This window comes from Impatiens glandulifera, chromosome 1 (genome assembly GCF_907164915.1).
Source record: "Impatiens glandulifera chromosome 1, dImpGla2.1, whole genome shotgun sequence".
Taxonomy (NCBI): domain Eukaryota; kingdom Viridiplantae; phylum Streptophyta; class Magnoliopsida; order Ericales; family Balsaminaceae; genus Impatiens; species Impatiens glandulifera.
Window position 1 is genome coordinate 111,446,389 of NC_061862.1, and position 21,999 is coordinate 111,468,387.

The following is a 21,999-nucleotide window of genomic DNA, read 5'->3' on the forward strand; positions in this document are numbered from 1 at the left end:
GAATTAGTTTGAAATTCAATTCGAAAACCGAAAATGAAATTCGAATTCGGTTCAAACAAAATATTGAACACCCCTACCTGAACCCAAAGTTGACCCCGCAAATATCTTACTCCTTAATTCAAATAGATTAAAATATATGGTCAAAATCGATCTTCATTTAAAGTTCAAGGGCTGTTTCGATTTACTTTTAGAAAGAAGTGGCGAAGAAGAACGACGTTAACGGGACATGCATCAAACCATAGAAAGCGGAAGAAGAAAGACGACGACGACGGAAGAGATCAACACTGCAGAAACCTAGAGACAAGAAGAACGAAGACGAGGAAGAAGAAGAACGTCCATTTGAACATTGAAATTTCTCACCATAGGAATATGCATACATCATTGTGGTATCTACCTCCTAAGATTTCTCATTTAGGTTGTGAAAGCTCCAAATAGAGGTCTACGGAGCTAATCTTATCCTCTCTCGCTCTCTGACTTTATAATTTTATGAGGAATGGAGCCTTTGATTGAGCTATGCGACTTGGTTGCGAAGAATCCCAACAATTTCAGAGAAAAACTCTCTTGGATGTGCGGAAGATGTCCTACACCAGAGGGGCTTATTTCTGGATCTCCTTGCGTGACTCGTCCTCAGCTCAATGCGGTTATTGCTGTAGCCAGATTTCTTTCTAAATGCCCTGACCACAGTGATATTCGTCCCGAGTCGCTTGTCCTTGGCTTCCTCCGCTCCGTCCCGGCTTCATTTAGCCAGTCCTTCTGGCCGAACTCGTTTGGGGAAGACGCTATTGCCTCTTCTTATAAAGATTTTCTCGGGTATGTAGTAAAGGCGACAGAATTGTCTGAGGACTTTGCTTCGGAAGTGGCTGAGTGCATGGGAGAGATCTTGATCTCGGCTGTTAGTAATGTGAAAGGAGATTTAGGGATTTGTAGGTCGTTCCTGAGGGCGTTAGCTCATAGTTTTCTGCCAATTCTTCCGCAAGATGGTGATAAGTTGATTACTTGTTTGTTTGATAACTTTGTGAGTAATGGCTCCAGTGGTTTCTCTCCTGGAACTGTATCATCTTCTACGAGTTCTCCTGCAAGCCGGTCTCAGCAAAATGGACGCAATAGTCCACGGAATGGAGTAAGCATGACCTCTGGTTCATCAAGCAGTGCTGCTTCAAAGGTTGCTGATGATGCCACTACTGCATCTTCAAGAGGCTCTGGGATGAATGGTGGGAGAAGTGCTGACAATGTTAAGCGAATGATAGCATCTTTTGAGGAGGAGAGTCTGGAAAGCCTTGAGAAGCAAGAAATTGCATTTACATTGATCACACACATCTTGGATAAAGCTGAAGTTGATATTAAGTTGGTGGAGGTTGTAATGAAGTTTGTCACTGAGCAGTTACAATTAATGCTTGCTTTTCTTAAGGTAATTTTTTAAGGTTTGAGTTTCAGTTTATACTAACATAGGAGATCTTGGTAGATGAGTGAACATGATTTTTACTTGATAAATGTTCGCAGATAAGGAAATCTGACTGGACAGAACAAGGGCCTCAACTCAAAGCTAGAGTTAATGCAAAAATATCTGTTTACCAGGCTGCTGCTAAGTTAAAAGTTAAAAGCTTATCATCCCTAAATCTGGATGCAAAGGCATCAAAACACATGGCACTCAGATCTGCCAGTGCATTGATAGATGGTGCCAAAGCATGCTTATCATCTGTGTGGCGGAAACTGAGAGTTTGTGAAGAACTCTTCAGCTCGTTGCTTGCTTTAATTGGGAAAATCGCCCTGACTCGAGAAGGTCAGCAGCTTCGAGTTTTACTAATTCACTTCAAAATACTTGTTCAAGAAGTATGTCTGCAGGTAAATATATTTGGCCTGTGATAGCTATTTTAGTAAGGTCAATCTTAATGCTGCTAACTTTACATGACCATTTGTTACCAAACAGGTTGACACTTGTGGTGCTAGCCAGGGGGTTATGTTTGAGAGTGTCCTCAAGACAAGCTGTCAGATAATCGAATTTGGTTGGAACACGGATCGGTCTCCAATTGACACTTTTATATTGGGGCTAGCAACAAGTATTCGTGACAGAAATGATTATGAGAGCCAGGTATATTACCTTGTTTCTTCATTAATTTAATAGAAACTACAGTTAAAATATCATGTTTTAAATGTCTTTAGCATAATTTACCAGTACGTATATGGCTTACAAATGGTTAATTGAAGTATAAAATGATACACAAAGGATTAGAAGGCATTATTCAGAGAAGTATGAATAAACTATGCTAACCACTTAAAAACAATTATTTGTGTATTTTAAGACATAAGAACCTTTATTTGTATATATATAATTTGGGGCCTATGGATTTTGTCGTAATATCAACCTAGGCCTATTAAAATCCTTCCCAAAGCACACTTTGCAAGAGTCATTTACTCTAAGTGGTTGGAGGTTGTTTGTCTACCCAAGAAAGACTCATTTACGCATCTAGGAAATTGTTCTTCAATTAGTTAATTTCATTTTCTATTGCTTATAAATCATAATCTCTTTATTTGTTTATCATCCAAATATATCGAAAAGACCTTATTCTCTACAAATTCTACATGGTATTATTAGAGCATTGGGTCTCTTTGATTGTCTTCCTCCGTCTCTGCCTTTGTCTGGAGGGTTCCAATAGTCTCATATCTTCACATACAAATATGTAGAAATATCAACCTAGGCTCAATACAAAGTCACCTTTGCCTTTCCAATAGCCATTTACCTCAAGTGGTTGGGAGTTACTTATCTTCCTAACAAATATTCATTTATTCTTCTAAGAAGTTATTTTTATCATTTATTTAGTTTTTTCTAATATTATTGTTTATAAATTGCTTATAAATTCTTCCAAGAGTCCATATATATGAAGAAATCTCCATTATCTTCAAAATTCTACATGGTAGCATGGTTTCAATCAAGAGGCACAAATTGTCAGTCTTCCGCTGTGTCCACCAATGGTCACAGTAGCCATTGGTGGAGGGTTTCAATAATATCGTCTCTACACACATAAAATCCATCTATTGCACTCCTTCTCTACTATTTTTTCTTATTCCAACGGCAATCTCACCTTCTGCAAAGTTCCCTTGCAGCGGTTCCTTCAGAATTGAACCAAGCGACTTTAGGAACCTTACCGCTTCGACCAACAACAATTCCTTTGTGCATTTCTCTCTCCCCGCCATCTCATTCTGAAGTAGGGCATATCAAATTGGCCCACCTGAAAATTTCAGAGCCCACTTATGATTTGGGATGAATTATCAAACATTCAATTGTCTAGCATGATTTCGGCTACAATCTAGTGTTGTCAATGGCAAAAAAAATCCAGCATGGACTATGTCAATGCATCTGTTCATGTTTTCATGTTTTCATGTTTCTTATTGTTGCAGGATGGGAAAGAGAAGCAAGTGGCTCCAATTATGCAGCTTAACATCATACGTTTACTAGCTGATCTGACTGTTTCAGTGAAGAAGCCTGAGGTTGTAGACATGATATTACCTCTGTTCATTGAATGTTTGGAAGAGGGTGATGCATCAACTCCTGGCTTGATGCGACTAAGAGTATGGAAGACGGATGCTTATGTTATAGTCATGTTTACATTCTTCTGAACTTTGATTCCATAATGGTCTAAATCTTGTTTTTGTTATGTTCGGTAGCTTCTTGATGCTGTTTCATACATTGCAAGTTTGGGTTTTGAAAAGTCATATCGAGAAACAATTGTTCTGTTAACAAGAGGCTACTTAAGTAAGTTAAGCAGCGTTGAATCAACTGAAAGCAAGACACTGGCACCAGAAGCCACTACAGAACGTGTTGAGGTATTATGAGTCATTTATGCTTTGAAGATGTGAGGTATGTGCGCTGTGTTTGGTACTTGATTCTCACTGTAATATCATTCTAGACTCTTCCTGCAGGACTTCTGTTAATCGCTAAAGCTCTTACCAACAGTAAATTGCGTTCCGACTATCGTCATCGATTACTCTCATTGTGCTCAGATGTAGGTCTAGCTGCCGAGTCCAAAAGTGGAAGGTATGGCACTCAAATAGAATCTTTGATCATCTGAAGGAGCAATTTTTTTTTGCTTTATTATGAGTTAACAACTGTAATGTTAAGAAACTAATTTTCTGTAGGAGTGGAGCAGATTTTCTTGGACCACTACTACCTGCCGTTGCTGAGATATGTTCGGACTTTGTTCCCAGTGTGGATGTGGAACCTTCACTTTTAAAGTTGTTCCGCAACCTTTGGTTCTATATTGCTCTCTTTGGGTTAGCACCACCCGTAGAGAAGAATCAAGTTGCAACGAAGTCAGTTTCAGCTACATTGACCAGTGTTGGAAGTATGGGCTCTGTTGCTTTTCAAGCTGTGGGAGGACCCTACATGTGGAGTTCCGATTGGTCTGTTGCAGTTCAACGCATTGCTCAAGGGACACCACCTCTTGTAAGTTTCTTCTTTGCCTGGGCATTTTCATCAACTAGCTTCACCGGTTTCAATCACAGTGATTCTTGCTCCAAGAATGATCTATATGTTCTGTTCCATTTAAGGATCTTGCACTTACCTTTATAATTCCTTCACATTAGCATCTTTTCAGACAGTTGTTAAAATTGATGGTCCTATCCATTTCCAACCATAATGTCAAATAAACAATTTTTTATCATTTCCGATAGTGTAGGTGCAGCCATAAATGGCTAGTATTGGAAATAGAAGCCATGCTTATAGCTTCAATATACTCTGATTTCATAAAATGCATAAATATCAGATGTTAAACTTGAATATAAAGATTGGATTTGGATGTGTTTCAGTTGCTTTAAGCTTCTCAATTATCAAATTCTAATACTACTATGGTTCTGAGCAAAATACTAACTAAAACTTGATGAAAATTCTAAATTTTGCTTAACAGATCCTACATTCATTTGGTTTGCTTTGTGGAGTGACTTGTTTGTTTGACCTGAATTTTTCTTTCCAGCTAAATCTGTTTATCCAAGAAATTGACAATCCTTGTTTAGAGTTGTCAAGAGTAGACATTCTGTTGCGTACGATCCATATAAAATCTGAAACATAATAAATATGATATTTATTCTTAGTTAATTTATTGTTGTTTGGCCTTTTTCTTCTTGGACTCGAAAATTGATGGTTGTAGATAAGGTGTAATCTATTCCACTGATGGATAAACCTGGTTTATTACAGGTGGTAAGCTCTGTTAAATGGCTTGAGGACGAGTTGGAGCTTAATGCACTTCACAATCCTGGTAGCCGACGAGGAAATGGCAATGAAAAAGCAGCTGTTACCAACAGAACTGCGCTTTCTGCTGCTCTGGGTGGACGAGTTGAAGTTGCAGCCATGAGCACCATTTCAGGTGAGATCATGCCCTTCAGGTTTTCTTATGTTCATATGTGCTTAAAATGTGTTTAGTGGAAGTTGTGGCTATGGACATAGATTATTATTTGTAATTGGAGTGATTAGAGTGCATGACCTCTATAACAGACTAGTTTTCTATATTCATCTGCCTTAACTTTCTTAGGTGTGAAGGCAACTTATCTTCTTGCGGTAGCATTTCTAGAGATAATACGCTTCAGCAGTAATGGAGGCATTCTTAATGGTGATTCTAGTATCATTGCTTCCAGAAGTGCCTTCAGCTGCGCTTTCGAATACCTAAAGACCCCAAATCTTATACCATCTGTCTCCCAGAGCTTGACTGCAGTGGTCCACCAGGCATATGAAGCAGCAATTTTATGGCTGGTATATGACTTGCATCTGAGAATCAATTATCTTGACCTCCTATTGTTTGACATATTATGATATTGTTTTCAAAGAATTGAAACCATTCAGGTGATATTCAGTTCACTATATTATCTGTAGTAATGTGATTGACTAAGTTTTGTATCTCTATTATACATATTGAGTCTTTATGTGCTGATGATAAAATTCTTGCTGATAAAATGTTATACTATTAATTTAATTGAATAGTGGGAATTTCATTATTGCATTTTCTCTGCCTTTTCGTGTCATGCAAGACTTACACTTTTTTTTTTATTTACCAAAATTGCTTTTATGATTGTTAAATTATTCTATAATTTACGACAGCTAGCCAATGAAGAAGTTTTCCCCTTTAATCTGAAGTGGTAGTATAATTTTAAAATGGAATTTGTTACAGTATTTATGCAATAGCCTTTAATATTGTGAAAAAAACCATGCTGCCTCTTGCCTATATAAAAAGTGCTTTTGCAATTAATTGACTATTTATCCAAGAAAAAAAAGTATAGATGTAGGATTACTTATGAAAGCTCAAAACCAGCTAGGACGTTCTAATGTCATGTTGTTGATATGAAGAATAAAAAGTTCGGAGTAGCTTTGCAGATCACATTTGCCTTTTAACCCGCTTTGCATATATTAATTTAGGTCGTCTAAATTGTTCTTCCAAAATCATTAAAATTCTAATTATTATTCTGTTTGTTAGCTTGGAGCTACTCTCTGGTATCCATGATAATACCAGCCAATGATCAAATACTACTACATTGTCCTTGTTAGTGAAATGGAAAATAAATTAATCCTTCAAAATTTATATAGTATATTTCAAATTCCTTAGGGACAGACTAAAAATTTGAGGCTGGAAATGATGCTTTGATTAGAGACACTTTCATGATACTTGCTTTCGGCTGGATAACACGTTTTTTTCTAGCGTTTTCTTATGAATCACATATTTAATGAACATTTCTGTACAGGAGGGTCAAATATCTGAGACTGGGGATGCTGCTGAGATCAGAGAATCCGTCCTCTCCGTACATGCTTCTTTTCTCATTAAAAGTATGTCTCAGAGGGAGGAAAATATCCGCAATCTCTCTATTAGCTTGTTGACTCGTCTTCGAGACAAGTTCCCTCAGGTACATCCTTCTTTGTCTTGTTATTTAGGTTAATGATGGCATTTTCGCATGGTGTCTCCATTTACTGAATTTATGTTCTTTCCCCAATTTTCAATATGTTACCCTTTGAAAGATTTTCTTATCCAATAATATTAGAGTTTAATGGAAGACATTAATTGTATCATGACAGATCTTGTGGAACTCCTCTTGTCTGGACTCCCTCTTATTTTCAGTGCCTAATGAGTCACCTTCTCTTGTTAATGATCCTGCAATGATTGCCACTATTCGATCCTTATTTCAAAAGATTGTTGGAGAATGGATCATTGTCTCTCTTTCATTTGCCCCATGCACTACCCAGGGTCTTCTACAGGTTAGTTTCTTGAATTCGCAAGTCTTTAATGTTCTGAAGTAGGTGGAGGTAGTAACACCTTATTTCAATTCACCATCTCCAACAAAAAAATTAAAAGTTAAAAAGGAAATAAAATGCATTGTCAGATGGTGTATTGGCTTCATCAGGAGACACTTTATGTTTCAGTTTGTATATCTGGATCAAGATCCCAATGAGAAACCATAAATAATTTATGTCCGATTAACTTCAGTTTCCACATTTGATTCCGTTTGAATCCAGATCCAGATGAGAGATATGACAAAAAAAGTGTTTTGAAATGAAGCCATTGTCTTTTCTGGTCTTTCAGAGATTTTGTTACGAGAGATAGGGTTAGGGCTAATGATCCTAAGGTTGAGGGCGGTTAAGATGAGTAGCGATTAATGGTAGAATAGTATAATAGATAATGACTTGATTAGTTTAGTATGATGAATGTAGTTGTGGAATTATAATTTCCCTGCTTGGATCTCTTTTCTCTCCTAAGTGTAATTCTCCCTGGAGTAATGATCTTCTCTTCTCACCTATATCTGATTTCTTCAACTGATCCTTCTTCTCTGATGCACCACTACCATTACCATCGGATAAGCTCCAAAGAATTTTCTATTGAATTGATGATCCTGCAGATGCCTCAACGCGACCCTGCTTACGTTTCAACTGTGCATAAATGGCACTGTAATTCTGCTAAAAACCTCTCATGCGCGAGGAAAATGCATGTTATAGAATTAGATGATAATTTTAGATTGAACATAGAAATCAGATATAGGTGAGAAGTGAAGACCTTACTCCATAGAAGAACTACACTTAGGAGAGAAGAGAGATTTCAAGGAGTGGAATTAGAATTCCACAGCTATATTCATTCATCATATTAAACTAATCAAGTCATTATCTATTTATACTATTCTACCACTATCAGACACTCATCATAACTGCCCTTTTTCATAACCGCTAGACATTCCATTTGCAATAATTCAACCTTAAGGTCATTAGCCCTAACCCTATCTCTCGAAACATATTTTTGCTCGTTTCTGTAATCAAAGCTCTGTCTTAGCCAATTGATGTGGAGAATTGCAAACTCAACATGCATGTGGTTATGGTCCTTAACTTTGATTCTATATTGATGCAATTAATTTATAAGCTGTTTCTTCTAGACTTTTTGATGTGGAGAGGATAAAATATGATAGGGGAGATGTAGCTGTCGCATAGCTAGTGTTAAATTGTATCCTTGATAGAATGCATTCACATCTATATCACCCTTAAATGAGATACTGTGGAAACAGCTCAAGCATTAACAAGGTAAACATTTGTATGATTGTTTGCTGGTGGGAATGCAGAATCTCCCACCTACTTAACCACTTCTGAAGTAAAAAATTAGTTTTCCTTCCAGACATTGCAAATTATATTATATTTTAACACGTTCAGTAAAATCATTTTAGCACTAATCAAGTACCCTTCCACATTTTCGGGTGGGAACTGATCGTTGTTGTAGTCTTGATGTATATATTCCAGGAAAAGATTTGTAAAGCTAACGCATGGCAGAAAGCACAGCCTGCGACAGATGTGGTCTCACTTTTGTCTGAGATAAAGATTGGAACTGGAAAAAATGATTGTTGGACTGGCACAAAGACTGCAAATATCCCAGCAGTTATGGCTGCTGCAGCTGCAGCATCAGGAGCAAACTTGAAATTGATGGATGCCTTCAATTTGGAAGTGCTTAACAGTAGTATTATTAGTGCAACAGCCAAGTGCAATCATGTAGGTGAAATTGCAGGCATGAAAAGGCTATATGATAGTATAGGTGGTATCCAACCAGGTGCTTCTCAAACAGGCTTTGTAGTCACACTTCAGAAGTTGAAATCTGGAGTTTTTCCTCCTCAATTGCCACCTCAAAGTGAAACTTTCAATGAGATGATGTTGACCAAGTTTGTGCGTCTACTTCAACAAATTGTCAATACCGCAGAAAAAGGTGGTGAAGTTGATAAAGCTTCATTTCGTGAAACTTGTTCACAGGCTACTGCATTGCTTCTTTCTCAGCTGGTAAATTTATATTGCATTGTCTATATCAATTTTCTTGCTACTGAAATGGTAGGTTGGTCCTACATTATCTTTATCTAATTGGTTAATGTTGTGAGATATTTTAGGATTCTGATTCAAAGTCCAACATGGAGGGCTTCTCACAACTTCTACGACTTCTTTGCTGGTGTCCGGCTTATATTTCGACACTTGATGCAATGGAAACTGGTGTATTCATATGGACATGGCTAGTTGCTGCTGCTCCACAGTTAGGATGCCTTGTCCTCGCAGAGCTTGTGGATGCATGGTTGTGGACAATTGATACCAAAAGAGGTCTCTTTGCGTCTGAATTGAGGTACTTTGGGCCTGCAGCAAAATTAAGGCCTCATCTTGCACCTGGCGAGCCTGAAGCTCCTCCCGAAAAGGATCCTGTGGAACAAATAATTGCTCATAGACTATGGCTAGGTTTCTTCATTGACCGATTTGAGGTGAAAAAATATCCCAATCTTAGACAGTTCTCATGCTTCAACATTTTTTCCATGCTGCTGAAGTTCTCTGAAATGTTTTACTTGAATAAATTGGGATATTATTTCTCAGGAGATGTAGATGATTTTCTTATCTTGATGGAGGTATAAGCAATATGTGAAGAATCTTCTATCCCAAATCTGGGTTCTATGGAAAGATTTACGCCACAGTTAATCAGTTATTATGCATATTACGGGCTTTGTCAAAGCTGACCACCCACTTCAAAATTTTCATCAATGGAACATTAGCCTTCCTGTTAAATAAGAGTGATTAGGTATCACAATTTCATTACTATATGGAAGACTATCTTGTAAATATATTGCTAAGACAGATTACTATCCTAACTGTATTAGTGAATTGATTGCTGATGATGTAAATATGTAAATCCATAAACCAATTTTATTTTACGGGTTGAATATTAACCAAGAGAGGTGCTTTTGTATCACATTTGTTCATGGGATTTTGATAAAAAAAAGGTGGAATTATCATATACTGGCTTGCTTTGAGGTTCTTGTGTCTAGGCTATTCACCAAGCTGATTTACTTCTATTTCTTTGAAATGAATGTGATATTAATAACTCACAAAAATTGTTTTGTTTGCTAATCAAATTTTTACTTGGCTGTTGTATCCATGCTGTTTTACATCTGGCTGACTATTTATCTCATACTTACTGTTATCTTTTCATTCTCTTGAATTTATTCCATCATTCAGGTGATTCGACATGACAGTGTTGAGCAACTCTTGCTTCTTGGTCGGTTATTACAAGGAACCACAAATCTCTACTGGAACTTTTCACGTCATCCAGCTGCTACTGGTACCTTTTTCACTCTAATGCTTTTCGGGCTAAAGTTCTGCTCATGCCAATCTCAGAGCAACCTGCAAAATTTTAGAATGGGCCTTCAGCTGCTGGAAGACCGAATATATAGGTGACGAGCGATCTATCTTTAATAAGCTATGTCTCATGCACAATTTCTAGCAATTGTGTTACTTCATTGTAGCTCTGTTTGTTCTGCTATTTGTTAGCATTCTACTTTCAACATACTTATATTTGTAATTTGACCTTTTCCTTTGACTATGAGCATAAAAGGAGATACTTGAAACAGTTGAATTATATTACTGCAACTTGGTGCAACTGAATATTATTCTCATCTTAAAGATAGGCAAAGTTGGTTCGAAATAGTAGTGCATCCATATATTGAAAAGGGGGTTGAATTTGGTTCGAAATCCACTATAGAAACACATGCATGTTTATTTAAATTTCTGCACAAGTGACATTATCATTTATATTAATGAATCGAATACTATAATCCTAATAACCATACCCATTCTTTGGAGTATGTACTTATTACCTTTTACTCTAGAAACAACTCCTACATAACAACTAATTAATCACCTTTTAATTTTTGGAAAATAAGTTATTTCCTTGATCTTCTCTTCATTTCAATATCCGGAGGACCATATAAATCATATCTGAGATGGACAATAATATTTAGTATTTGTTTCGGATCTACTCATTTGATTAGTATCTCATTTCTCCATTCTTGTTAAGTATCTCATTTCTCCATTCTTGTTGTGGATGCCAATCATCTTTCTCATTCTTGTTACATTTGAAATTCCAGTTTAGGTTTTTATTATTGGAAATGGTTGAATTAGAATTCCTCATAATTAATATATAAAGCTTGATACAGGGCCTCTTTGGGCTGGTTTGCTTATGAGCCTGAGTGGTATGATATAAACAACACGATCTTTTCTCAGATTGAAGCTCAATCTGTCTCCGTCTTTGTTCATCATCTTCAAAATGAGCATACAGGCTCTCCACTTGATCCAAAAGGACGGGTGCGGGAAAATGGAAGCTCTTTCAATGAATTGGTAAGATTTTTGTTTTTGTTTTCTTGTGCAGAGATGGAAATCTACAACTATATGTCTTTGTTGTGTCTGATTATGATCAGAATTCCTTCGTGTGGCTATGCCATCCTCGTTATTGTTTTTCAGAAAGATCAGTACCATCCAGTGTGGGGTCACATGGAAAACTATGAAGTTGGTAGAAACAAGCGAAAACAGTTACTTTTGATGCTCTGCCAGCATGAATCGGACAGGCTTGAAGTTTGGGCTCAGCCCACTAACTCTAAGTAATCATGTTATTATTTCCTGGCTTGCATACTCTAATTTATTGGGTGTATCATCTCACTTTGAAGTTTGATGATTCTAACATTTCATTTTGAATTTTCTGACATGTATATTCCAGGGAAAGTACTCCATCTCGTCCCAAAATCACCTCAGATAAGTGGATTGAATATGCCAGGACTGCTTTTGCTGTTGATCCTCGCATTGCATTCTGCTTGGTCTCCAGGTTCCCCACAAATGCATTTCTGAAGGCTGAAATGACTCAGCTGGTTCAGGTGGGTCAATTTTGCATTAATTGCGTATTGATAATAGACTGAAATTCTTACTAAGCAACCACATGGAACAAAGTGAACTATTCCATGACTGAAATTTAATACATTTTCTAAGTGATGTGTGGAAGGTCAGTCCAACTATTGTGAGATACTTTGAGTAGTGGAGGAAATTTAAATAAATTATCTTCCTAACTATTTGAAGTCCTTGGTGTTAATGCTCAATAATGACCCAAACATTTACTTGCATGGCTGGTGTTGCCTGCTATCTTTGATGAAATCAATTTGGTTCCATCATTCTTATAGCATAATTATGATATATATCCCCATTATTGTAATTCTTTTTCTTTCTATACATGGTAAACTATCTGCTTCTTCTGTTTAGTTTTTTCTAGTGTCATCTTTGCCATCCAATTCTTCTCTGAATCCGCCTTAGTAAAGTATTTACTCATCCCTCTACCCTAGAAAATCAACTATATCATTGGTACTAGAGGCACCATCTTTAGATACACATGTTTACCTATATTACTCTCCAAATCCTCATGCGATCATCAGTGTAGCTCTTTTGTCTGCTTTGGGCGGTGGTTTAATGTTTGTCCGACCACACAAAAAATTATCAACAGTTTCTTGAACTATATTTTGTCCAATTAATCTTCTTTCGCCTACCTTGTTCCCATCTATGACCATACCATGCTCCTTAAGGGACCATCTGTACAGTAGTTTGATATTTGTAATCTCTGTAAGTGGCAAATCTCCATCCCATGATCCACGAAGATCAATGACAGACATGTGAATCATGTCCTCCATGATTTGATTTACACTTTCTCTCTTTACATCAGTTTGAGGATGAAATGCAGTACTAAAACTCAACTTGGTTCATAAACATCAGTGTTGACTTTCCAAAAATCCAGTTGGAATGTGTAATGATATAGAATAAATAGATGTTGGCGCACCATGCAGCCTTACAATTTCTTTAACATATAGTCGCCCTAAATTGTTCAATGAAAATCCAGTTGGAATGTGTAATGATATAGAATAAAGATGAGATGATTCAAGGGATAATAACCAAGAGAGGGAGAGACTTAGAGATCCTTCTAAGTACTTGGGTTTTCCTCTTGAAGCCAATACTAGTTGTAAGGACATCTGGAACCCTATCGTTGAGAAAATGGAGGCCAGATTGGCTCTTTGGAAGAGTAAACTTCTCTCCAAGGGAGGCAGACTTGTTCTCGTGAAGAACTCTCTTGCCACAATATCCACTTTCACTATGTCCCTCTTCCCTATCCCAGTCTCTATGGAAAACAAAATTGAATCCATCATGAGAAATTTTCTCTGGGGTAGCAAAAATAACTTAGAGATGGAAAAAAAAACATAGAGATGGAGATACGACCTTTATTTTAATTTTTTGTAAATTAAAGGAGAAATAGCATGACACCCCAGAAATCCAGAAATTGCACGCACTATCCATTTCACAAGGAATATATAGTGTCCAATTATGCTTCTGTTACAAGAGTTTTTATCTACTACACTCCTGTCTACAGTGACAATGTGCATTTACTCAAGATTATACGACGGAATGACCAAGAAGTGAGTTGATTTAGTCAATTTATGAATGATTATCCATACCAATCATTACCATTTCTGATCCTTTGTTGCCCTACACAAAGTTCATAGGAGTATCATCTTGTCCTGAGAACATTAAATACCATGTAAAATAAAATTCAGGAAAAGTGTTCTATTTATTTATTATGAATCTTATCCTATATATACACATATTCTTCATTTAAACTAGGAAGATAATATCTCTTTAATACAATAAATTATAAAAATATATTATGAAATCGATTAATTTGAAGTATAATGAAAGCATAGATTGATATTTTCTAGGGACAGAAGATGCTTTATGATGTGAATTGCTTCCTACAGGTTCATCATAAGATTGATGTGGGAGTTGGGATATTGTTTTTAACTACCTTTGTGATTGTTTTTATTAAGCTTTCATTGTCCATTGCAGGTAAACATAGTGGAACTTCGCTCCATCCCTGAGGCTTTGCCATATTTTGTTACCCCGAAGGCTGTTGATGAAAATTCACCTCTTTTACAACAACTTCCCCACTGGGCAGCCTGTTCAATCACGCAGGCATTTGAGTTTCTTACACCACAATATAAAGGTCATCCACGAATTATGGCCTATGTTCTTAGAGCTTTGGAATCCTATCCTCCAGAGCGAGTAACCTTCTTCATGCCACAACTTGTGCAAGCCTTACGCTATGATGAAGGGGTGAGTTATCTTCCTAGTGTTTGAATATATATCTTGATTTAGTCTCATCTTGAAAGATTTTATAGGTTTTGGCATGTGTGTGTATATATATATATATATATATATATATATATATATATATTTGGCTCTAGCTGGTAAAGCTATTTATGGTTGAGCTCATCTTTAGGAAACTCTTTTGGTTCTTGATTTATGGGGTTCAAAAAAGCATCAGCGTCTTCCACATCATGGAATCTATTGAAAAATAGTATTTTTGTCACGATTTATGTTACGATCACGATCACATTCGAAAATGCCAAAATAAAATTGAAGGTGATTTTTTTCTTTTTCGTTTGGTATGAGAAGTGCGATTGCGGTAAACTTGAGGCGTTCTTCTAGATTGTGATCCAATTTTTTTCATGGATCAATTTCCAGTTAAAGGTTGATGCCAAATCTAGATTTTATTGTCTTTTGATCAGGTTGACAAAAACCTATTCTCACATATTTTTAAAAATTCTCTCTGCATTGGATAACTTATTTGTGTAACCCACCTTCTACAAGTTTATTTCAAGATTCATTATTGTTGAAACAGATTGTTCTAGGTGACTATCTTCTCATGCATTAATTAATATTGTACTCTATAACATACTTCTTAGTTTACTGGTCAACTATTCAAATGATTCCATCACCATGAGTGAGAGCAACTGATTAGGAACTTTATCAAATATGGAATTTTGATGATCATGCTTTATGGTCACAACTTGATGGTACTAGCATATGGTTGTATTCCCTTTTCTTGGGTTTAATCGATGATTGGAGTTTATTCAAACATCTTTGTAGACTGACCACCTGGCTCATTAGCCCTTAGAAGAAGCTGATTCATTCATAATTACGGTGAAGATATGCTTCCTTTTGCGAATTATTTTCATGAACTTATTGTGATTTCTTAATTGCAGAAATTGGTGGAAGGCTACCTGGTCAGAGCGGCCCATAGAAATGACACTTTTGCCCATATTCTCATATGGCAAATGGAGGTGTACATTTTTTCCTGTTCAAATTGAAGAGCAGTGCTGCCACCATTTCTACCATATTATAATTTTTCCTTTTAATATTGACAGGGTGAACTTGTACCTGAATCCGGAAAAGATCCTGCTTCTGGCAAGGTATTTCCTTTCTAGATATTTCCTTTTGCTTTTTCTGGTCTTTATATGATGATTGCATTTCCTTCCTTTTGTCTTTTTGTTTGTACCGTGGTTTAGACCTTCAGGATAATCTAGAAAAAGATTTGATCAATAAGCTCCTATTGTAGCTTTTTTTTGGGTACGTTGCGAGGATCTCCATTATGTTATAAATTGACCAAAAAGAAATACTCATATGCACTATGAGCCTGCCATTGTTTTCTTTTACTCTTTTTTCCAGGATTTTGTTTTTGATATAAACCGATATTTAAAAAAAAACATCCTTGTTTAATGAAAAAGCTGATTATTTGGGTTAAATGAAAAATATAATTTGTATTTAATGTTTGAAATGTTAAAAAAAATAAAATAAGAGTAAGTTGATGGATGATTTGATGGATGAAGTAATCGATGATTGGATAAGTGGTGATTTGGATTTATGAATAAGGGATTATTTGGATTCAATCCAAATAACCTTTCATCAAAAAGGCCTAGGTCATCTAGAGAATTAAAATCAACATGAAAGGTGGAGCCAGTAAACTTCTGTAATTGCCTGGCTAAAGAAGTCTACACAGAACAACTGAAGCAAAAAAGGCCACCAAACCTTGTGAAGTGCAAGAATTGTATAATTGACACACTTTACTAGCAAAAATTGAAAAAATGAAAAGGAAAAAAAGTATAATTGAGTCATTGACACACGCGTCATTCACTTGGATTGAGAAACTAAGAATGGTGGAATTTTTTTCCCTTAGAACTTTTGTGCATTGTCAATCTCTGCCATCTAATTATATTACTTACTCTTAGATCAAATTTGTATCCCCTATTATTGTTCTATTTGTCAGTGAAATTTAATCGCTTGCAACATTTAAATTAGGCACCAATGAGAGACAAAAAATCATTAATTTGAAAAGCAGTTTTGAATATTCACTTAAATTTGGATGAACCCACAAAATTGTTTCAAGCACAGACAGAACCAGATTTATTTTTGCAAGTTTGTTATTGTCTTTCATTTCACATATTACATGGTTGCTGCAGGTGATTGGTTTTAGATCAAAGTATCTTCTTGCATCCTGGTTATGTGTATTGATTGCAAATTTACCATTTTTATCCAATGATAGTGTTACCATGTGCTAAATATTATAACTCTGGCAGTAGGATATTGTGCTAGCCTTCTCCTGAGAGAAAAAAAAACTAGTCTAAAAAACTGTAGTATAACATGAATATATGATTTTACTCTTGCAGAATAGTTCTTTCCAAGCAATATTGCCTATTGTGAAGCAAAGGATAATCGATGGTTTTAATCCAAAGGCCCGGGACATGTATGAAAGAGAATTTGACTTTATTGATAAAGTGACATCAATATCTGGAGTGCTTTTCCCTCTTCCAAAGGAGGAAAGACGAGCAGGCATCAAAAGGTATTTTTCAGGCCATGTTTTGTTTACACGTGGGTGGGTTTCTGGGAGCTTTTTTATTTTGTATACTCAAGTTTTTCATTTGCTTGATTTGACTTCAAATTTTTCTTTGATTAGGGAGTTGGAAAAGATTGAATTGAATGGAGAAGACCTTTACCTTCCTACTGACCTCACTAAATTTGTAAGAGGTATTCAGGTGGACAGTGGCATACCTTTACAGTCTGCTGCTAAAGTTCCTATTATGATAACATTTAATGTGGTGGATCGTCATGGAGATCATAATGATCTGAAGCCGCTAGGTTGCATATTCAAGGTATACGAGCTTTCTGACTTTGCAGAGTGCAGGGTTGCATTTTCAGATATAAGGCCTCTGAAATGGATTTATTCCTCCTGCACTTTCCTTCTTTAGTTTTAGTGATCGCATCCATGTTATATCTGTTCCCAGACTTTCTAAAGAGCCTTGGAGAATGACCACTTTCATGCTACACATACCAAAAGCATGTCACAATTCCCTAAAACATTAAAAATTGAACAAAGAAGATGCATTTTTTTTAGAGGAGGCTAGCACAACATCCCACCACTATGACCTCCATTTCAATCACGGTGATTTAAGTGAGAATCGAACTTGAGATAACAACTTCGACGTTCAACACTCTTACCTATTGAGCTACCCTGGGTCGGTTGAAGATGCGTTTTCTTAATGTGACTTTTTATGAGATTGTCTCCTAAACAAGTCACATATCATATCTTCTGTTTTTCTTAAGGTTTGAATTAAAAGCACACGCCTAGTTCTTTTCATTCATTCCATACTAATATGTCCATAAGCATGCAAAATAGAGACACACACCATGGGCAGCTCAGTGCCAAGAGGCTTGGACTAAAGGGCTTACTACTCTATGGTCTCAAGTTTGATTTTCATTGAAAGCACCAGACTGAAATGGGAGGTAATGACGGTGGGCTGTTGTGCTAGCCTCAAACACCCTGGTTACACAAAAATCATGGAGATAGAGATTGGTGGACAAAGATCAAAAGTTGAATTTCCTTCTCTGACTTTTTGACTTATTCAGGATGAACCAAAAGATTTTTTGGTGAATTCCTGCTTTGACCTCTGGAATACCTTTTTATGAGTCTTTTAGTGCTAGACTATGGAGAAGGTGCCTTTTGGCTGGAGATTGTTGTGAGATTTATATGTAGGGGCAACTTTCATAACATTTTTATGTATAGTACGAGAGATAATTTAAAAGAATATGGATGTAAGATATTCAGTCTCAAATCTCTAATATTGTAGCACCCCATCTATATTGAGTTTGATCTACAAACTTCTAAACTCAAAAAGTAATAGAATAATACAAAAAAAAAAGGTCATTTTTAAATGTTTCAAGATGTGTTACATACAGGGTATATTATGAACTGTAATGAGTATTCTATTGCATCTCTTCTAGTAGCTTCATTTGTTAACATGTTGGAGCACATTCAATGATCTCTGTTTTATGTTTGTGATGTTAAGTTTAATTGTCTGGTGAAGGTTGGAGATGATTGTCGACAAGATCTCCTCGCTTTGCAAGTAATCTCACTTCTCAAGGACATATTTGATGCTATTGGCCTTAAACTGTATTTGTGTCCATATGGAGTGCTCCCTACTGGTCCTGAGAGAGGAATAATTGAGGTTGGATAAGCTTACTGCAACTACATAGATTTGTTTTATGTTCTATTTTATATTCTTGAAGTTTTAGAATCTCACAAGTTAACGACAATAATCTTTTTTGATATTTCTCGCCTGGTTATTGTACGATATCTTCCTCTTTTTTGCATTGAAGTCTGATTCTCTTTGTAGTGGTTCTATAATTATTTCATAATATGGTTTTTGTACCTGAAACTGTAGAAAACCAACTGAGTTACTAATAAGATGAGACAAACAAAGTTGCCAGATGTAGATAGTATATGTTTCAGGATTTGTACTCTATCTATATCTGACTTTGAAGTAGTTAAGCCTATATATGTTTGAAAACTTATGTTCATTGTTTTAGGCATTTTGTCCCCTATGTTATAATAAAAGTATAACGCCAAGAGAAACTTACCTAAGCAATGCACCCAACATCAAGAGATGCAACAGAATAAACCTAAAGAGTTAAGACCCATACACTGTACTGATCAAAAGCAAAATGGCTGTGAAAACTAAATGAATTGGGGATAGAGAAGGTAACCTTAGATACTTTCTCACCTTCAATGTAACCACAGTCACCAAGGATTTCAAAAGGCACTTAAGGTGCTCTGCCTTTGATCAAATCAATTCTAAAATCACAACGAACCAACCCTGGACTACAACACCAGTAAAAGGGACCGACGAAGAACACCAAGTTATCTTATGAAAAGGATAACAGTCTTCTCAATCCCCATTCTTTTAGAAAATACATAAGAACAATTTGATAATGGGTGGAAAATCTGCACAAGAGCCAGCATTGGTATTGGTTGAAAACTTTTGTTCTATTCTTTACATCCTATGGATTAATAACTCTTAACGCTTCCTTATCTGATGGTTCTTTCTGCAAGATCTGTTATGCCTTTAGTTATGGATAAGATAGAGAATTGGGCAAATCCTGTAGCATGTTATCTTTTGAGTTTTCTGTTTTGCACCATTACTTTTATGCATTAACATGGATACTTTTGAGCTAGGTTTCCTCTTAGGATCTAATGCAGTATTCTTCAGGTTGTGGCTAATTCACGAAGCAGAAGTCAGATGGGTGAAACTACTGATGGTGGTCTGTATGAAATATTTCAACAAGATTATGGTCCAGTTGGTTCCCCAAGCTTTGAGGCTGCTCGTCAGAACTTCATCGTTAGTAGTGCTGGTTATGCTGTTGCAAGTCTCTTGCTTCAACCTAAAGATAGACACAATGGGAATCTTTTATTTGACAAGTAATGCTTCCATACTCTCACTTGTTAAAATGTCATCCTTGTAGATTTCTTAATCGATTGGGCAACTCACTACAGGGAAATGATCATATAGAATAATAGTACACACATTCTGATTAAATTAAAAAAAAAATATGAATAATTTTTTCATCCCCATCCATATGCATCCCTACGTGTATATGCATAAACTGTTTCAAAGTTCAGTGTTTTCTTTGTACTCCCAAAATTTGTAAACTATGGGTTCCATAAGCTCCAATCCTTATATTGATTTGATTTTTAATTTTTAATTTTATCCCCATTCATCTAAGTATATATGCATAAACTGTTATTAGGCAAGGAGGTAATTTCAAAGCTTGTTGTTTTAATTTTCTGTACTTCTGAAATATTGTAAATTTATATATGTGATGGCAGTTTCGGAAGACTGGTTCATATTGATTTTGGTTTTATCCTGGAGACATCACCTGGTGGAAACATGCGGTTTGAAAGTGCTCACTTTAAGTTAAGTCATGAGATGACTCAATTACTGGACCCATCTGGCGTAATGAAAAGTGAAACATGGTACCAATTTGTGGGGTCTGTCTCTTAAACTTAAAAAAACACTTTTTTATCCATATTTAGAAACTTCCACATATTTACACGTCCAATCATTCTCTCTGGATACAGCTTGTGTGTAAAGGGTTACCTTGCTGCTCGTCGATATATGGATGGTATCATAAACACAGTACTGTTGATGATAGACAGCGGATTGCCTTGCTTCAGCAGAGGCGATCCTATTGGGAATCTTCGCAAGAGATTTCATCCAGAAATGAGTGAAAGAGAAGCTGCTAATTTCATGATCCGTATATGCACAGATGCTTATAACAAATGGACGACTGCTGGATATGATTTGATACAGTATTTGCAGCAGGGCATCGAGAAGTGAAAGAATAACAAATTTATTTGTAAGTGTATATCTAATCTTTATGTATCCTTAATAGGTCATTTTTTTTTCAAGGGAAAATAACCAACCACTGTTAGTTCTTGGTTAGAGTTGTAGAATTATTGAACACATAGATAGATAACACAAGTTTTAGTTGACAGTGGTATTGGATTCCTTGAAATTTGTAAGAGAGGGGAAAAGGGTAAAAGTCTAAACTTATAGTTTGATTCCAGCTTGCTAATTAAAATGTAGATTTTCCATTGATCCCTTGTTGCTTCGAAATGGGTAAAAGAAAATAATACTCTTGCAGGCTTAATTGATATGGTGTTGTGGGCAATGTTGATTTTTATTCTGTTTTCTCCATTTCGGCTTTGGTTAGATATAATATTTTTGTCAGATTTCTCGATTAGGTGTGAATTTTGAACTTAGTCATGCACAAATTCATACATTTAACTTTGATCCAAATTTGTTTTGGAATTTAAACAGCCATTTTTGCATTTTACTTATAAATTTTGAAAAATTAATTGATATCTTTGAGCCTACACTAGAAAATAAAAATCTTTAGTAAAAAAATCATGTAACCTGGGAATTAATTAATTATAGATTCTAATTAAAATACTCACACATATCTTTACTTAATAAAAAGAATATTTATTCTCAATAAAAATTAACTACCTACATAATGTAGAGATGAGAGTAATATCACTTAAATTGTGTATATCATCTATATACATTATATAAAGAGAAGATTTAGAAGGAACAGTAAATAAGTAAAATAATAATATGATGTTTTAGAAGTTTATATATTTAAAAATAATTGCATGTTAGTAAAATTTTAAAATATTTTCTAGAGTATTGAACTATTGTTGCATTTCAAATTTAAAGCGTTTTTTTTTTCTAAAACAAATTATAATTCATATTCAATCGAATTTAAAATTTCCTCTTTAGACAATATATTTGAGTTCAACATTAAGATTACAAACACGGGAAATTTGATCAAATGATTCTCAAAAGAGGGTCATTCTCATTTTTAACCTTAATAAATTCAGTTTTTATTTTTAACATTTTTTTAATTTTTTTTTTTCATTTTTACCTTTACTAACCTTTTTACATTTTTTTTCTTCCTCTTCCTTTTCCTTCCATTTTCCATTT

The 21,999-nt window shown here is 35.6% G+C and overlaps 1 protein-coding gene across 2 annotated transcripts; it reads left to right on the plus strand.

Moving 5' to 3' along the window:
• Nucleotides 1-206: 206 nt before the first annotated feature.
• On the plus strand, nt 207-21,111 carry LOC124919574 (phosphatidylinositol 4-kinase alpha 1-like). 2 transcript variants are annotated; one of them, XM_047459841.1, is made up of 26 exons: nt 207-1,408; nt 1,501-1,842; nt 1,928-2,089; nt 3,397-3,567; nt 3,664-3,822; nt 3,906-4,033; nt 4,135-4,441; nt 5,189-5,357; nt 5,523-5,740; nt 6,724-6,882; nt 7,052-7,231; nt 8,753-9,280; nt 9,385-9,744; nt 10,493-10,707; nt 11,470-11,650; nt 11,774-11,910; nt 12,027-12,180; nt 14,186-14,452; nt 15,385-15,462; nt 15,547-15,591; nt 16,846-17,018; nt 17,133-17,328; nt 18,541-18,681; nt 19,723-19,931; nt 20,340-20,501; nt 20,592-21,111. In XM_047459841.1, the coding sequence occupies exons 1-26, from the start codon at nt 494-496 to the stop codon at nt 20,848-20,850; spliced, it is 6,015 nt and encodes a 2,004-aa protein (XP_047315797.1). In that variant the 5' UTR covers nt 207-493; the 3' UTR covers nt 20,851-21,111. The 2 variants fall into 2 exon arrangements, with proteins under 2 accessions (XP_047315797.1, XP_047315798.1); XM_047459842.1 differs by lacking the exons at nt 8,753-9,280; nt 9,385-9,744.
• The last annotated feature ends 888 nt before the right edge of the window (nt 21,112-21,999 follow it).

What these genes read in the sequence shown, in the direction of transcription:
- LOC124919574 (XM_047459841.1), top strand. Translation starts at nt 494, where the DNA reads ATGGAGCCTTTGATTGAGCTATGCGACTTGGTTGCGAAGAATCCCAAC. An exon ending in TTCAAGAAGTATGTCTGCAG is followed by an intron (nt 1,843 to 1,927) that starts GTAAATATATTT and finishes GTTACCAAACAG; the next exon opens with GTTGACACTTGTGGTGCTAG. An exon ending in CTGGAAGACCGAATATATAG is followed by an intron (nt 10,708 to 11,469) that starts GTGACGAGCGAT and finishes AGCTTGATACAG; the next exon opens with GGCCTCTTTGGGCTGGTTTG.